Source organism: Ostrinia furnacalis, unplaced genomic scaffold, assembly GCF_004193835.3.
Source record: "Ostrinia furnacalis isolate ACB-3 unplaced genomic scaffold, ASM419383v2 OfSCF0682, whole genome shotgun sequence".
Classification (NCBI taxonomy): domain Eukaryota; kingdom Metazoa; phylum Arthropoda; class Insecta; order Lepidoptera; family Crambidae; genus Ostrinia; species Ostrinia furnacalis.
Genome location: NW_021130921.1, coordinates 90,638 through 107,092, shown reverse-complemented (window position 1 = coordinate 107,092; position 16,455 = coordinate 90,638). Strand labels below are relative to the sequence as shown.

At 37.3% G+C, this 16,455-nt stretch overlaps 1 protein-coding gene across 2 annotated transcripts in view; it reads right to left on the bottom strand.

Annotated features, from left to right (window-relative positions):
* Positions 1-12,355: 12,355 nt before the first annotated feature.
* LOC114366782 (synaptotagmin-15) overlaps positions 12,356-16,455 on the bottom strand; it is a 73,607-nt gene continuing 69,507 nt past the window's right edge. For both annotated transcript variants that reach the window (XM_028323759.1, XM_028323761.1), the window contains exons 11-12: positions 15,876-16,092; positions 12,356-12,890 (exon numbers count right to left, since the gene is read on the bottom strand). In XM_028323759.1, coding sequence (XP_028179560.1) covers positions 12,763-12,890; positions 15,876-16,092 — 345 coding nt within the window. In that variant the 3' untranslated portion in view covers positions 12,356-12,762. The remainder of the gene's footprint in view (positions 12,891-15,875; positions 16,093-16,455) is intronic.

Sequence of the window (16,455 nt, the reverse complement as noted above, 5' to 3'; positions counted from 1 at the left end):
GATGTTCTATAAGGATGAGTTGCACCACCTAACTTTAACGGTAACTATAACGATAGCCGGTGCTTTTTGTATGGAGTTCGACAGATTTTTGACGTTTGTAAAAGTTAAAGTAAGATGGTGCAACCCAGCCTAAGGCTCAGTTTTTTATTCATAGTTAAAATAACTAAGAGTCATATTTTAGATGTCAAATATAACAGAAAAACAATGGTGAGCTTGACTTTTAGTACATTTTTAACTATTAGTTTACATTTTGTTAATATTTAACTATTCGTAGCGTTTGACAATTAGTTATTTTAACTACGATTCAACTGGGCCTAGTCTATCTTCTTCTCAGTTATTTCGCTCTTGGCAGAGTGGTCGTGATCACGTTGAGGTAAGTATCCACGTCGATTTTTTTTAATGCTAGACAAGGCAGGTATTTGATCGCAATCGCACCTGGTGTTAAGTGAGATGCAGTCTAGGATGGTACATATCTGCCCTGTAAGTGCCTATTCACTCTCGCCTTGAAAACGCCCGGATTATAGTGTTCAGGAAATACAGCAGCAGGCAGCGAATTCCAGTCCCTAGCTGTTCGCATTATAAAGGAGTCGTCGAAACGCTTAGTGCGAGCTGGTGGAATGTCGACAATGTAGGGATGGTACGCTAGCCTGCGTCTGGTTCCCCGGTGATAGAAGGGGGCTGGTGTAATTAGGTTGTATAATTCCTTTGATTGTAGAGGCGTCCGCAGATGGAGTCCCTTCTGTAACTGCCTGTGGTATGGTTCCGCAAGATATTGTGAAGATTCCTTAGTACTTAATTATTTTAGGCGTTTAAAATTGTAATTTCGTTAAATAGGCATTTTCAAGCAACAATTCAAATCAAGATCATTAAATTCTAGGCATTGATTGATAATTGTAATAACAGACATTCCAAGAGTCAAATAGGTATTTCATTTGATTCAAGACAATGAAAAGTAAAAAATAAATAAATTTAAATTATTGTCTATTAAATTCCTCAGTTACAGATCCTGAGGGTATCGTTCTTCGTCGCTCATTAAAATTGAATACAGTACTTCATTTTGCGTTACAGATTGACATTTAAAATTAATACGCTTTGAAATGTACGAGGAAATAATTTAATTATTGAACGTTAAGGAGAGCTGAAATTATGTAGACAAAATTAATTCAACTGGCTCTCGGTGAGCTGGCTAACCGAATTAGGGAAAATTACATTTAGCCACGTCATTGTCAGAGGTGACGACACCCAGTTAATACGAGATAGGTATAATTCTGGGCCTAACGAAACGCTGAGGTGGAATTAATTACTAGGTTGATTACAATATTCAAAACAAAGGATGGAGACTACAAGTACATTGTTGATTGAATATACAAGAAACTGTTTGTCTTCAAAAACCGAACTCCGGCAATTTCAACCGGAGATTAAAAAAAATACAAAACACACCAATACCTAACATAAAGAACGATGACAGGGCATACATGAAATTAGCTGATATTAATAGGTAGTATTTAGAATTTAAAACATATACAATGTGTCCGGGCATGTAGTGATCAAACTTTAAGGGCCAAATCTAGGGACAATTTTATCGATAAAAATATTTCAAATTTGGGGCTTGACCCATTTATCGCAAAATTACAAGGATTTAAGTTTTCAATTTTTAGTTTTCACCTCTTCAACAAAGTTTTTTTTTCGTTGAACAAAGATACAAGGGGTATCTTTCTCCCAGCGGTTTCCATAGTAATCGGAATAGGTTGTGTGATTCTTTCAGGCAGTGCATATTCGCATGTCGCGTGCGCTATGGAAACCACTGGGAAGGGGTATCTTTGTTCAACAATTACGTTGAAACTAATTGACGTAGACTAATAAACTTACATTCATTTTGTAGAATAGCTCAAATACTAATAATACAATGCAAATAAAACATACCTTAACGACCTGGTTTTTCTTGTGTTGGAAAATAATTGAAAAAGAAGTGCAAAAAGTCATGTATTTTTCTATTTAAAACCATTCTTACTCCCATAAAATGTATCAAACTTGTGTCTGTTTTCTACTTCTACTAATAGATAATTTTATTGGCTTATTAATGTTAAGCTACCCACGCTTTCACTTGTTTTTCAAGGAAGAGGTGAAAACTAAAAATTAAAAACTTAAATCCTTGTAATTTTGCGATAAATGGGTCAAGCCCCAAATTTGAAGTATTTTTATCGATAAAATTGTCCATAGATTACGCCCTTAAAGTTTGATCACTACATGCCCGGACACACTGTATAAAAAATAATGATAGCATAATCAGTTCCTGAACAAGACTGTAAAAAAATGTTGTTGCAGGAAGTTTACTAATAAAACTGGAAATTCATCTTTTTAATTTAGAATAATATGAGGTTATGATAACATGACGTGGCGAAATCGTGGTTTCCAAAGCCAAGTAATAAAAAAATAAGAGAAAAAAAAACACATTTGTTATATTTACACAAATAATTATTATTTAGGATGAGAGATTTAATAAGAAAAATAAAAACTGAATACCTACTTGACTTATAGCATTATGCCTTCATTCAATCTTTCTGTTCAATCATTCATTCGCTCGCTTACCTTATTACGATCCGAGTACCGGACAGTCAGTTCGTGTTGAGCCGTCGCCGTGAACGGACGTCTAAAGTGTTAGTGAAGTGATTTTTGTGATGAAATTGGGTGGTATGCTGCTGGAGCGAGTGCGGAGGACAGATTTAAAGGTAAGTGCAATTTTTTTTTATTTTATTTTTACTTAGTCGTTGGTATGGTAATATCCTAATGTTCTAAAACAGTTTATACAAAAACTAATTATACCAAAAAGTTACTCTTGTGTTAACTATCGTCTCTATCATGGTCCCTGAAGAAGTCCACCAGCGAACAGCGAAAACGGTGTTTGACATTCTTTTCTTCTTCTGCTTTCTTTTCAGCCGACGTCCACTGCTGGACAAAGGACATTACTTACATTATAATAAGACAGTTTTTAATTATAATTTATGTTCCTATCGGTTTGAATGGTTGTTGTGTAATGTCTTCCTCCTCTAGTGTGTGGAGTCACTTATAGTTTTTGTCTAAGATTAGTGCTGAAATAACAATTATTTCTACGATTCTTAGGTATAACAGAACAAACACTTCCCCAACAAATAGCACTGTCAGTTGGTACCGAAAGGTAAATTTGGGGATTTCAATGGTTTTTTTTAAAGTTGTATTAGAGTAGCAGAATCAACCCTTGGCATTTGCGCACTTATGAAAGAATAGACCTGTACCTTAGTACCAACATCCCGTATAATGTGCGATAAAATTATTTACGTAGAAATATTTAGGGGATATTTGCATTGATGTTGAGTTCCGACAATTTACGTAACATAAGTACTGACGACAGGACCGCATATCCAACTAAGTATACTTAACCCAAATATAATCTTACTGTGGTGATAATAAGTGCGATTTTGCAACCAAATATGTAATTGAATATGCCCGTGACTGTACGTCCTAAAATGTGTTTACCGAAATCATTTCTTAGAATCGAAAATACCAGTTTTTCCGGTAACGTGAAAATATTCGTGATCCTTTGTTGGAACACGAATCCGAAAAATCACGTTTTGTTCCCGCTACCGTATAATCGGTATTAATATTGTTTGCAAAGATTTAATGGATTTTTGTACATTTAATTTTGTCGACGAAAATATGGAAAAACGAGATCAAAAGATTTGAGCCAATTTATTTCTTATTGACATACCTAACCTACACCAATCATTCAAAAGTTTAGGCGTTTTTAAGAAAATCAGTAAATGGTTACTTTTGCGTGAATGTATTAATTAATCTCGCATTTTAATGTTTACTAGCTGACCCGGCGAACTTTGTTCCGCCTTAATGGCAATAAATAACGGGGTAAAAGTATCCTATGTCCTTCTCCTGGCTCTAAACTACCTCCCTGACAATTTTCAGCTAAATCGGTTCAGCCGTTCTTGAGTTATAAGTGGAGTAACTAACACGACTTTCTTTTATAATATAGAAGATTGTTAAGAGTAAATCAATATTACTTTTGTTCATATATATTTCGTGTAAAGATCATGGCGAAACAATCACCATGGCCACACAATAATAATAAGTTATGTCATACTATAAAATATTATTTAACCTTGTATTTAAGTATTTACTTAAGAATACCTAAATATTCGTATCATAAGTTTTAAGTTAACCTTCTCAAAGGTTACTTACTTCAGGAAATCTATATTTTAATGATATCATCAAAATGTCTACCAATCAATTTGGTGATTAATCCAATTTATGGCCGTACCTGCTTCAAATTACAGTTCGCCTAACACTTAAGTACGTACTGAGAAAAGGGCAGACGCCCCATAAAGTAAATGGAGCAGCTTCTCACTGGATTTTATGGGTGGCCCATTAAGGCCTGTTCCGAACAGTACAACAGGCTTCAGGTGCCTTTAAATTTCATTAGCACCCTTTCGATGTTTTGATTACAGTTAATTGTTTACTTGCAATAAACTTGATTTAGTATTGGAGTGAATTTCGCAGGTTTGGTTATGGGATTTCATAGTTACTGGAATTTTGACGTGGGTTCTAAAATTTCAGTGATCAAAGCAGAAATTCATGGCACTTGCAGATATCATTTCCGTGTTAGCTACGAGCGTGCGTTGATTCTGAACTTTGATAGCTACAAAACTGTTGATATGAGTTACGACTTAAAACTGAAATTCAGAGCTCTTTCAGCTATCTGAAAGCGCTTTCTACTGTATTAGCGACGCTACGAGCGTGCTCACGCTACATTGTTCACTTTAGTTCCCTGTTTGGTTATAGGACGTCGAAGGCTAGAACCAATGTGATTGAGACGCATTGCTTTTAGGGCATTTGCCTGAATGGCACCCACCTGAATGGAACCGTACCGTATTGTTCGTACGGAAACGTACCATCGTCAGCCATTGATGTGATCGAGCCATTTGAGACTCCCATGGCAGGTTATGTTACACTATGCCCTTATTTATTGCAACCTATTTTTTTTCTTTTTTTACCCAGGAAAATGGCCTATCCATACCTACCGCCGGGGAAGGCAGGTTATGTGGGCCCACTAAAAAACTGGGGTGTTTCCTCTGCCGCATAATATACGATGGAAGTAAATAACCCTCCTTTTGACGCAGTCGGGTAAATAGTTAAATGTTTTGTTTCTTCATAAACACCGCAAAGAAATGGTATTATGTAAAATAATATCTACCTATAGCTGAAGTATTTGTATTCTCTCACGTTAACAGGTTATTCTACGAAAAATATTTCTCGCTGCTTACAATATCTCATGACTAAGTGTGACAGACAGGTCATTTTGTATACTGGATCCCGGTGAGAGAACACTTCTGAAAAGTGGTTTTTGTGCACTCGGAGACAATTAGCTTACACTAAAATATACTCGTATTATAAAAGACGAAAGATTTCATTGTTTGGTTGTATTGAATAGGCTCCAGAACTATTGGACCGATTTGAAAAATTCTTTTACCCTTAGAATCCTACATTACATATACAGAAATATCTGATGAACATCATCATCACCATTATCATTTCAGCCAAAGGCCGACCACTGCTGAACACAGCTAGGCCTCCCCTAATGATTTCCACAATGGCCGGTTGGTGGCGGCCTGTATCCAGCGCCTTCTTGCTACCGCTGATGAACATAGTCAATACGAAGTTTGCCGCTAGTTGGTTATATTTCTGTTGTTTACTTATATGGAATATAGTCTACAATTCCACATTGTCTATAGCCAGGTTTCCAGTAGTATAATGGTCATTATTCTCGTACAATGTTGCTTGAGTGTCAATGAAAGTGGCAATACTACGTAATGGCTGGTTTACATTCCATAAAAACAAACGTACAGTAATCATGGAAAGCTGCCGTTGTTCTAGAAATACTGCTTCTTTAAATTATAGCAAGAACTTTATGTATCTCGAAATAATAGAAGAGTTTAGTCTAACTCTTCAATTTGTTAGCTATTTAAGATGTTTTATGTCATTGTTTGTTAGATCTTGTTCTCCAAGATCTATGGTAACGTGTCTGTGAGGAGACCAAAAAGTGATCTCAAGAGGGTGGGTTACAGAGGCCTTATATCGTTATATCCAATACAGAGACTATTTATTTTTGTAAAGTAGCATCTAAAAATACATAAGATATTATTATTTATCTTGATGAAGGTATGATCGTTTATGCCTTGTCGTGCGTATATCATCCAATCAAATCGAATCAAAAATTATTTGTTCAGTTTTGACCAGTATTTTGTCACTTACGTAGCTGAAAGCTACGAGTGTGTGACAAAATACTTATTCACCTATTTGTGTCAAAACAAATAGATGTTTTATTTGCTCATAATGATAAATTAAACTGGCAAGTTACAAAAGTTGTATGTATCTGTCTTTTCTCAGATTACTTTTGAAATCACACAATTAAGTCTCAAAAGTTCTTTTGGGAGTTTTTATTATGCTTTGGAACACAGTTTAGTTATTTCGTTTTTGTTTTTTAAGGTGATTTAATGACTGTTTTAAAATATCCTGTCGCTTTTTGTTCTTTATTTATTTTGAATTCATAATAAAAGATGCTTCAGATGAATAACTAACGTAGTTAGACAAATCCTTGTCAGTTTTTCATTTCATCGATTAGTAAAGTAGCTGTTAGTTAATGAAAAACACTCTCCTTATCTGATAAGATAACTTACTTTAAGTTTTAATCTTCGGATCTTTTGATGGACTTTGACCCGACTGTTACATTGTGATAGATAAGTCCACAAAGTTCAAATGGCTTGCAATAAATGTAACCCTTGCGATGCGCGTTTGTTCCAAAAGACCATTATTGTTAGCAGATAGCATACTCATTCTAAGTTGTATTTATGGTAAGGGATGAGCTGCAAAGGAGAACGAGTTTCTTGAGTCACTCTTTTTCATTCTATTATGTTGTCTTACAGTAGACAAAAGACTGCACTGCTGGAAAAAGTCCTCCCCCAAGGATTTTCATAATGCACGGTCTTGTGCTGCCCGCATCCAGGCTCTTCCCGCCACCTTTACCAGATCGTCGGTCCACCTAGTAGGAGGCCTGCCCACGCTACGTCTTCCAGCCCGTGGTTTTGGCTGAAACGAACAGTAGATAACTACTTAGATGCTTGCTAGTACCTACCTGGAAGGCGACAAACGTACCTGAAATATATTAATTACAAGTTTGAGTGTGATGATTATAAGCTCTGTACAAAATTTTGTTGATTTGTTCGGGCATTTAAAGGTGAAATAGTTAATACAAGTAATGTATGATGCGCACCGCTCATGTCGGATTCGAGACAATCGTTGGGTTTTCTTATCCAAGTCCAATAAAGATATAGGGGAAATTGTCTTTGGTACGTGCTTATGGCATGGCTATTACAATGGCGGAAGGGAATAAGGGATGGGACAACAGAAGCTAAACTATCCTTGTTAGGTTCTTTAAACATTTACGCGGAATGTTATAGGAATAACGAGTTATTAAGTAGAGGGATGTGTACTTTTTGTATGAAAGTACAAATACTATATTTTTTATTGAATTATTACTACTGTTGCCCTTCGTTGCAAAGAAGAAAAATGACTGACGGTATTCATAATTGTGAAAAGAAAGTTAAACCAGTAAAAATTAATACATTCATCGTCCCATACCTGTTTCGTACCCTTTTTTCGTTCCGTTACCCGTCACCACTGCCGAGGGACAGGGTGGTGTGTGGGACTCCCAGCGCTCTGAAAAGGGCGCTGCTCAGTCCTGAAAGGACGGTGTATAGCCACTAAAACCTCCGCGGCGTTCCGTCATCGCCCGAGTAGAGGTGTCGCGAGTATCCGGCCGTAGCCTTAGACTTCCGCGACCTGTTTCGTACACTAAGCGGTCGCATGAGACCGCGGTAGCAATTGATATTTCTATTTTCTGTATTCGCTGGGAAATTAGTATAAGGAGGCCTATCAGTATTAGTAATATCATGACTGTAATATTCTAATTTAACTAATCCTTAGATAGCAAAATTGAAATGTTACTTAGTTTCCCAGAATCTTGAGCTTTAGACGCCAGCGTTAATTCCAGGTTCCGTGCTCAACTGTTGAATAATACCAGAGGGGCTTATGACACCTTTTGTCAGCATTTGAGGGTTACGAGATATTAATTATTATTAATGACGTGGCTGAATAACTTTCAGGTGTAATTTTCGTAGCAACCCAATTGTAGAGTATTTTAATACGAGAAATTGTATAGAATTTGACAAGTGGTTAAATGTAAATAAACTCATTCTAATTATAACTTTTGCATGATTATCATTATGTGTACTTACATTGTTTTTGAGTAAGTCAAATCGAGTTTACGTCATGCATAATTAAAATGCTCCCTAATTTGTACATCCATTTTAAGGCCTTGATTTATAAATTGGTTTACTGTAATCACCTAAATGTTAAATTTCTTTAAAAGGTATGTGAATGAACCTCTATAAATAAAACTCATTATTAAACCAAATACAGACAATTTCATTGTAAACTTAAAAAGCTCCCAAACGTGTGAAACAATACTCAATACAATTTCATCCGTCACCCACGCATTTTGCGAACCGTCTGCGTCACGGTAATGAAACTCTATCAAAATGACAGGCGTCGTTGTCCCATTATCAACTTTATTGTAGGCGAACAGAACTGCACAATGTACCTACTGAGGCGATACGTGGGTGTTGCTAGTGCTGTCGTGAGTGAAGCTTAATTTCGGGACGAAGGGGTAAATGGACGGTCAGGAGGATTATTTTTGGGGATAGGATAGTCGAATTGCAGAGAATTGCAAAATAAAACTCACTTATTATTGAAAAAATGAAATATTTTTTTTATTCAACGACACAAAATATCAACAAATCCGAATTAAGCTAAAATTACAAGCCTCCTCTTCAGCCTTCAACCGATTTCTGTCCCCAGCCGTTTACATCCAGTTTATTGCAGCCTGTTTATTAATGAAGTTATAATATCTGTTATAAATAATTAGTTTGTTAGAAACTTTTATAGGTGTACCTTTATGTACGCGGAGGTCTGTCTGTAGTATTGGGACGTCCCAAATAATTTTACACCTGCGCCTTTCTACAGCATCTCGCCTACATGTCATAATGTCAATCGTAACTACTCTTTTTGTCGTCAATATTAGTTACAAAACGTATAATAATAATGTAGTTTAATGACGAAGGGCTGTTAGAAAGTAGAAAATTATAGTAAACCGTTAAAATTGTTTCACCCATGTCAATATTTATTGTAGGCAGGTAATGATCAACGTTTCCAAAATGTCATAAAATACTGAATTCGGTTACCGAAAAACATGCCTATTTCTTAAAATTACGAATGACTTATGACTTATGGTCCTATGTCCCCTAGATGGGGCAGAGGACGTCCATAACAGTCCTCCATCGCGTTCGGTCTTGAGCTTCGCGTTTGATCTCGCTCCAGGTCTTGCTGATTTTCTTCGCCTCATGTGCTACAGTGCGCCGCCAAGTTGGCTTGCGAATAGGTTCGACTAATTCAGCTAAAGTAATGAGTATAATGATGTTTGTTAAGTTGCTTTTAGGGCTCTACTGTTGCTCTACCAACGCACTTGCCCCAGTTACCAAAAACATTGCAGTGGTATTTTGTTAAAGTAATGCTCGTAAAATGTACAGTCTTCTTAAATGTTCAGTCATTATGGGATTCACTGGATCTAGGCCAAAGTAATTCATAAGAGCAATGATGCTAGGATTTAAGTTATATAAATTAGAATGTTGTTGCATCATGAAGTTTGGTTTATCGTAGCTTTGGCAGCTACCCTCAAAAGATTGTCTGGCAAGGATTGCCAAAATTACGTAGGTCTGGCGTTCACCAGCACTTAGTCTATTAGTTAAACTTGCAAAAAAGGTTAGTTAAATTCAAGTACCTACCATTAATTTCCTAGTAAACCATCATACGAGTAGCATCATAAATTATATTATCGTAAAAATAAAAGCCTTTTCTGGTAGGCTTTCCTCGAGAGGTCTCATTTTGGGTTTAATTGAGTTAGACCATGTTGTCGGGAGCATAAAGGAGCCTAAAAGGGTTTGTACGATTCAAGTGTTTTAAGTGCTCTTACTTTTAATTATGGTTGAGGAAAACTAATTAACTGAGCGTAGATTTTCACAAAAGTGGTTAACTACGAGTATGTGTTATTTACGAATCTTGCTAGAATATTGAGAGAAGAAAGAAAAATGGTTTATTTTGGCTCATCAAAATGTACAGTGTAGCAAAATTACTACTAGCTGCCACTCAGGAAGGGTCATGGTATAGGGTAGTTAATAATAATTCTTATGGACTGTACACACCAAGCACGGTAGCTTGGTGTCGGCGACTGTATTTCAAGAGAATCATGTCCAGGACTTGTACTTTCTTATGACTTTTGACAACATGTCAAAAGTAGACGACTCATGTTTCGATTCATAATATTGATTTATAAGTTAACTAATTATAGTGCTTTCCGCATCCTTTCTAGTAGAAGATATGACATCCCGTTGAATCTTTCATAAGAAAATGTTTTGCTGTAAGCTATGATTCCGAGAAAACTAGTCTAGTGAAGTGTTATACTGTAGATCGTTAGAGTTTTAACTCCAATCATGTTAGACACTTGAGTCACGCTTGAGTGCACTTGATATTTGCTGTTATTTTTATAGATCAATGGTCTTCTTCTTGTTCGTTTTGCTCTTGGCATAGCTGTCGTGGTCACGTTGAGGCTTTCACGTCAGTTGTAGAGCCAAATAGAGACCAATGTTAGTTGAATGGAATTTTGAGAAGAAATTAAAAAAAATGTGTTTTGTAATGTACGTAGGTGACGTAGGGCACGGTGCTGGATTTTAAAGGATTCATAAAGTAACCTTAATATCGAAATTATCATGACCCAAGAGTAACCAGTTTGAAGGGAATTAAATAAACCTTGCATGTGTAATCTATACTTATAATAAATCTGTAGAGAGGTCAATTCTGTACATGAAATATATTTTCAAAATAACTATCAGGGGGTGATTAGTGATCGATACTGATGCCAAAAATGCAATCAGTAAAATTTTTGTCTGTCTGTCTGTCTGTCTGTCTGTCTGTATGTTCCTTATAGAAACAAAAACTACTCGACGGATTTTAACGAAACTTGGTACAATTATTCTTCATACTCCTGGGCAGGTTATAGGATACTTAGGAATTCCCACGGGAACGGGAATTAGCGGGAAAATCCTTTTGTATGAAAAATCTAAACCGCTTAAGTTAGACGCTTGAAATTTGGCATAATCTGAAGTGGAAGCACTCTGAGACGAGGGCACTGCCGTCGTCCGCTACCTCTACATATTACCCTCTCAGAAATTTGCGCGTTGGTCGAAGTAACGTAGCATTAGCTGACTCACCTTTGGCACATGCCGAGTGCGGTTGCAAAGACNCGGCCGCTAGTTAAGAAATAAAGAAAAATACTTAATAGATCTTTTTACCAATTTTTTTGTACAAAATAAAATACTTTTGTTCATTTCCACCACTTCTTTGGTGTTAGGTTTATTGGCTTCATAATAATATGCACAATGTCAAAATTATATCTAATACATGTGTATAGTTATGTCAATAGTATTGGCAATATCATCTAATAATAAACATTTATAAATATTACATTAATATTATAGATCATATTTTGCAAATTATTATTATAAAAGTTACATTTATAATTATTTTATGAGTATTATTAAGAAGTAAAAGAAACTCTACGCTTTAAATTGTGTCAGTGCAAAGTTTTCTGAATTGTAAAATAAATATTTATTACAAGAGAGAGTTGGGCAAATAGTTATTTAAAAGCATAAAATACTGCAGTAGATGTTTTAAATATAAATACTAAATCGATATTTTAAGAGATTGGTAGCGAAGTACTTTTTAAGTTCTTTAAAGTGTGTAAACTTGAGATACAAAAATATCAGTGACTTCATATAAATAGACAATTTACTAAACCTTATTTTATTATAATAGATATGTTACACATATACTTTTTAACTAAATATACATGACGTATAAAATTATAGTATCTACAGTTACATATTTAATGCAGATAGAATATAATGTTATATTTTGAATAAAATAACGAAGGGAAGGGGAAGTAAATAACATTATTTGTGTGAGATCTTGTAGTCTTAAATTACCCCAATAAAATGAAACTGACTAGATAATACCTTCGATAAAAACGCATTATTTAATTATTAAACTTACATTATCAATTTCATACGTTGGCCGGGTATTAATTTCATCTAAAATACCGTAACAGGGCTGAGATGGCGCTCTGAAATTAGTTTATTACTTTACTGAAAGAATTTGTACTTATCTTCTTCAATTCTAATTTCTGACAAGTTATATCTAGAACAAAATAGCCACGAATTGCATGGACAAAATCTGTATATTATAGAGCAAGTTTAAATAAACTAACCTTTAATTTTTTACTTACGTAGGTAACATATTATAGTTGTGTTTAGTCGAATCAAGTACGAAGTAGACCCGTTGACCTAAGTATTATGTGTATCTTTATAGATTGAAATTAAACTCATTGAATACTGATCCTCTCTTTCACACGAACAACCGTTCAAATATTATTAAAATCATTACTAAATCATAAGAGACATAATAAATTTAACAAACAAAACGTGTAAATACCAAGCAACAGGAAACCAGGGTTGCCCATCTCACCATGTTACGGCCTGAGTTTGTAGTTTAATTAGTGAGCGGGTGCCATTGTTTGACTTGTTCCATCGGTGTTGCCAGCGCAGAGTTCCAGTGCTGCAACGCGCGCCCTCTGGCGAACATGTACGAGCCGAGAACGAACTTGCCGAGGAGCCGATCTGAAACGTGGGAGGTTAATTACGTGGCAACCCTAATTATAACTTAAACTTTACGAATTAAAGGACGTAGCACACTAATCAACCCGGAAAGGAATCGTAACCGTATCAACTCGAGGCGGTCAGTATTCTTTGTATGAAACTCCATACTGCAACGCATACTTATCCGCACCGTAACGTAAACGCCTCACCTCGCGATTGACAGCCCGCGAAAGGCAATGACAGCACGCGAATGGCGTTACCAAGGGCGATACGGTGTTGGTCCCTTTCCGAGTTGATAAGTCTGCTATGTAGGAGGCCTGGGGAGGCCTCCTACTAGGTGGACCGATGATCTGGTCGCGCGAAGAGCCTGGATGCGGGTAGCGCAGGACAGTTTATTGTGGAAAACCTTGGGGGAGGGCTTTGTCCAGCAGTGGACGTCATTAGGCTGAAACGAACGAACGAACGAATTTGCTATGAGCTTAATACGTTCAAGGATTTGCCACATTGGATGCGTTCTGCGATCAGCTGTCAGGTCAAACTGAACGCAGCCCGTATCATGTATGAACAACATTACGGTCTCCCAGACTGAGTTTGTTGCGCTGCTTGTTCTCAGCACTGGCCCATTTATTGCCCTGTAGCAGTAGGGTTAATACTGGGACGTGTAAAACTGCTTTTTAAAAGCCTACTTTCAAAAATGCATGAGTTTTATGAATTTATTTTTTAAATTATATGAGAAACAGATGCTATCTGACTTCACGAAAAAAAATATAACAGATTGCCTCGTCACGACCGCTGACAGATTGTCTTGTCTGGACCGCTAATAGATTGGCCTAACCGACAATGTTGTTCATACATGATGCGGGATGCGTTAACATTGTTCTAACCGCAGACCGCATAACGCATTCAGTGTGGCAAATCCTTAGAGCTATATTTATAAATGAGGGTTTTAAATAACTGTCTGTAGGTTGACTTTCTGTTCAAATTCCTTTAAATGGGCAGATGACGTCACAGACCGTCGTTTCAAATGGGTTTGGGACTCGTTAATGTTATTTTTGTACTTTAGCGGTCACTTGCGGAAACAGTTAATTTTGTAATATCAAAGAATACGAGTTTTACTTATTTAAATGCGACCTCGTTTCATCATAATGATATCAATATTCTTTTATTGTTAATATTCTTTTAATGAAAAAAAAAATTATAACCACATGATTTTTTACCTTTAAACGTTAGGTATATTTAGGCATTATGTCCTTTCTACATACTTCTACATACTAGACTTTTTGTACTCGAGGGAATTTAGAGAATATCCAATAAATGTAATCCCGAGGTTATTGTTTTAGGTGTGAAATTTCAGGAAGGTTATGTATAATGTAGAATGTCACATCCCAACTTTCACATGTTCAGCAAATATTGCTTTTGGGTACCGCAGAGGATTTTCCCATGTGAATTATCGAAAATTACCTACCTACATTTATAATGCGTGTCTTAGTAATAACTTTTTTTATTCATAATCCAAAAGCTTGTTTGTAGACCGTTAAAATGTTTCGCAGACCCAATCCCAACTAATATTATAAATGCGAAAGTAACTCTGTCTGTCTGTCTGTCTGTCTGTCTGTCTGTTACGCTTTCCCGCTTAAACCTCGCAACCGATTTTGATGAAATTTGGCATAGAGATAGTTTGAGTCCCGGGAAAGAACATAGGATAGTTTTTATCCCGGTTTTTGAAACAGGGACGCGCGCGATAAAGTTTTTCTGTGACAGACAAAAATCCACGCGGGCGAAGCCGCGGGCGGAAAGCTAGTGAATTAATAATGCGAGCCCTAAAACGACGCCCGTGGAACTTACGTTATTTCACACAGTGTTTCGTTACACGATAATATCTTTTATAGCGCAGTTAACAATGTTCTTTTTAGTAGGTGTTTTTATGACAAATTGCGCGTTACATTGCTAAGTTATCGTTACCCTAATCTTGTTTGGTTGTTGATGGCTACAACTGTTATACTGGTTCGTTCGTCACTTCAGCTAAATGACGTCTACTGCTGGACACAAGCCCCCAAGGATTTTTACAAAGACCGGCTCTGCTTTGCTCTGCTCGCAACCAGGTGCTTTCCGTCGACCTTCACCAGATGTTTAATTGCTATCATAATGTAACATGTGATTCCATAAGATGAAAGCATCTTGTTTTCCTGACTTCATTCTCTCACCACTTGGTAAACTTTAGTTGCAATTTTTACACGCTGACATAGCTGAAGCTGACGCTGAAGTATTTATAATAACTAACCTTTAGCCCACGCTGAGCTGAGCCTTAAGCCTGCACGGTCACGCTTGTAGTGTGCAGTTCGTCCGCCCTCAATGTGAAGTGGAAGCACTCTGAGACGAGGGCACTGCCGTCGTCCGCTACCTCTACATATTACCCTCTCAGAAATTTGCGCGTTGGTCGAAGTAACGTAGCATTAGCTGACTCACCTTTGGCACATGCCGAGTGCGGTTGCAAAGACAGCACCGTCACGCTCGTAGTGTGCAATTCGTCCGCCCTTAATCTGAAGTGGAAGCACTCTGAGACGAGGGCGCTGCCAGCATTCGCCAACTCTACATATTATCCTCAATGTTAGATTAAAGTATTCTGCCTTGAGATAGCTATAGATGACTCACCTTTGGCACACGTCGAGTGCGGTTGCAAAGCCTGCACCATCACACTCGTAGTGTGCAGTTCGTCCGCCCTTAATCTGAAGTGGAAGCACTCTGAGACGAGGGCGCTGCCGTCTGCCACCTTTAACGCTTGTGCTTTGGTTGAAGATAGATTGAATGACGTAGCTATAGAATCCTCACCTTTGGCACACGCCGAGTGCGGTTGCAAAGCCTGTACCGTCACGCTTGTAGTGTGCAGTTCATTCGCCCTTAATCTGAAGTGGAAGCACTCTAAAACGAGGGCGCTGCCGTCGTACGCCTCTTCCGCTGGTGCTTTGGTCGAAGATAGTTTCAATGAAGTAGCTATAGAATCCCCACCTTTGGCACACGCCGAGTGCGGTTGCAAAGCCTGCACCGTCACGCTTGTAGTGTGCAGTTCGTCCGCCCTCAATCTGAAGTGGAAGCACTCTGAGACGAGGGCGCTGCCGTCGTCTGCAACTTCTACCGCGGCGGTGCGGCGCGCGCGCACCCCGCGACACGCCCGCTCTTGCGTGACCCGCACCACCATCTCACGTTTAGGCGATGATGGGTCTAGCTGTTGTGGACAGATGTTGGTTTTAGTGTTTATTTCTGCTTTGAAATTGATTGTAGGCAAGGAATGCAGTACTACTATGTCTAGTTTAGTTCCTTTATGATAAGCCTATTACCCCGTGGAACACTTAAGTGGTCGCAAGAGACCGCGGTAATAATTGATTTCTTTTGTGTCTCGAGTCACTGGTACTTGAAAGGCTTGGTTGTAAGTAAGTTTTCTATGTCAATAATAATCACCACAAAATATGTCTATTTCATTTTCAAATTAACAAGTAACTGTGTTGGTATGGTAGAAATGACAAGTTCTTACTCAGAAAATACCCGAATTGGAACCGTTTTTTGTATGAATTCCTCCAATAAAGAAACT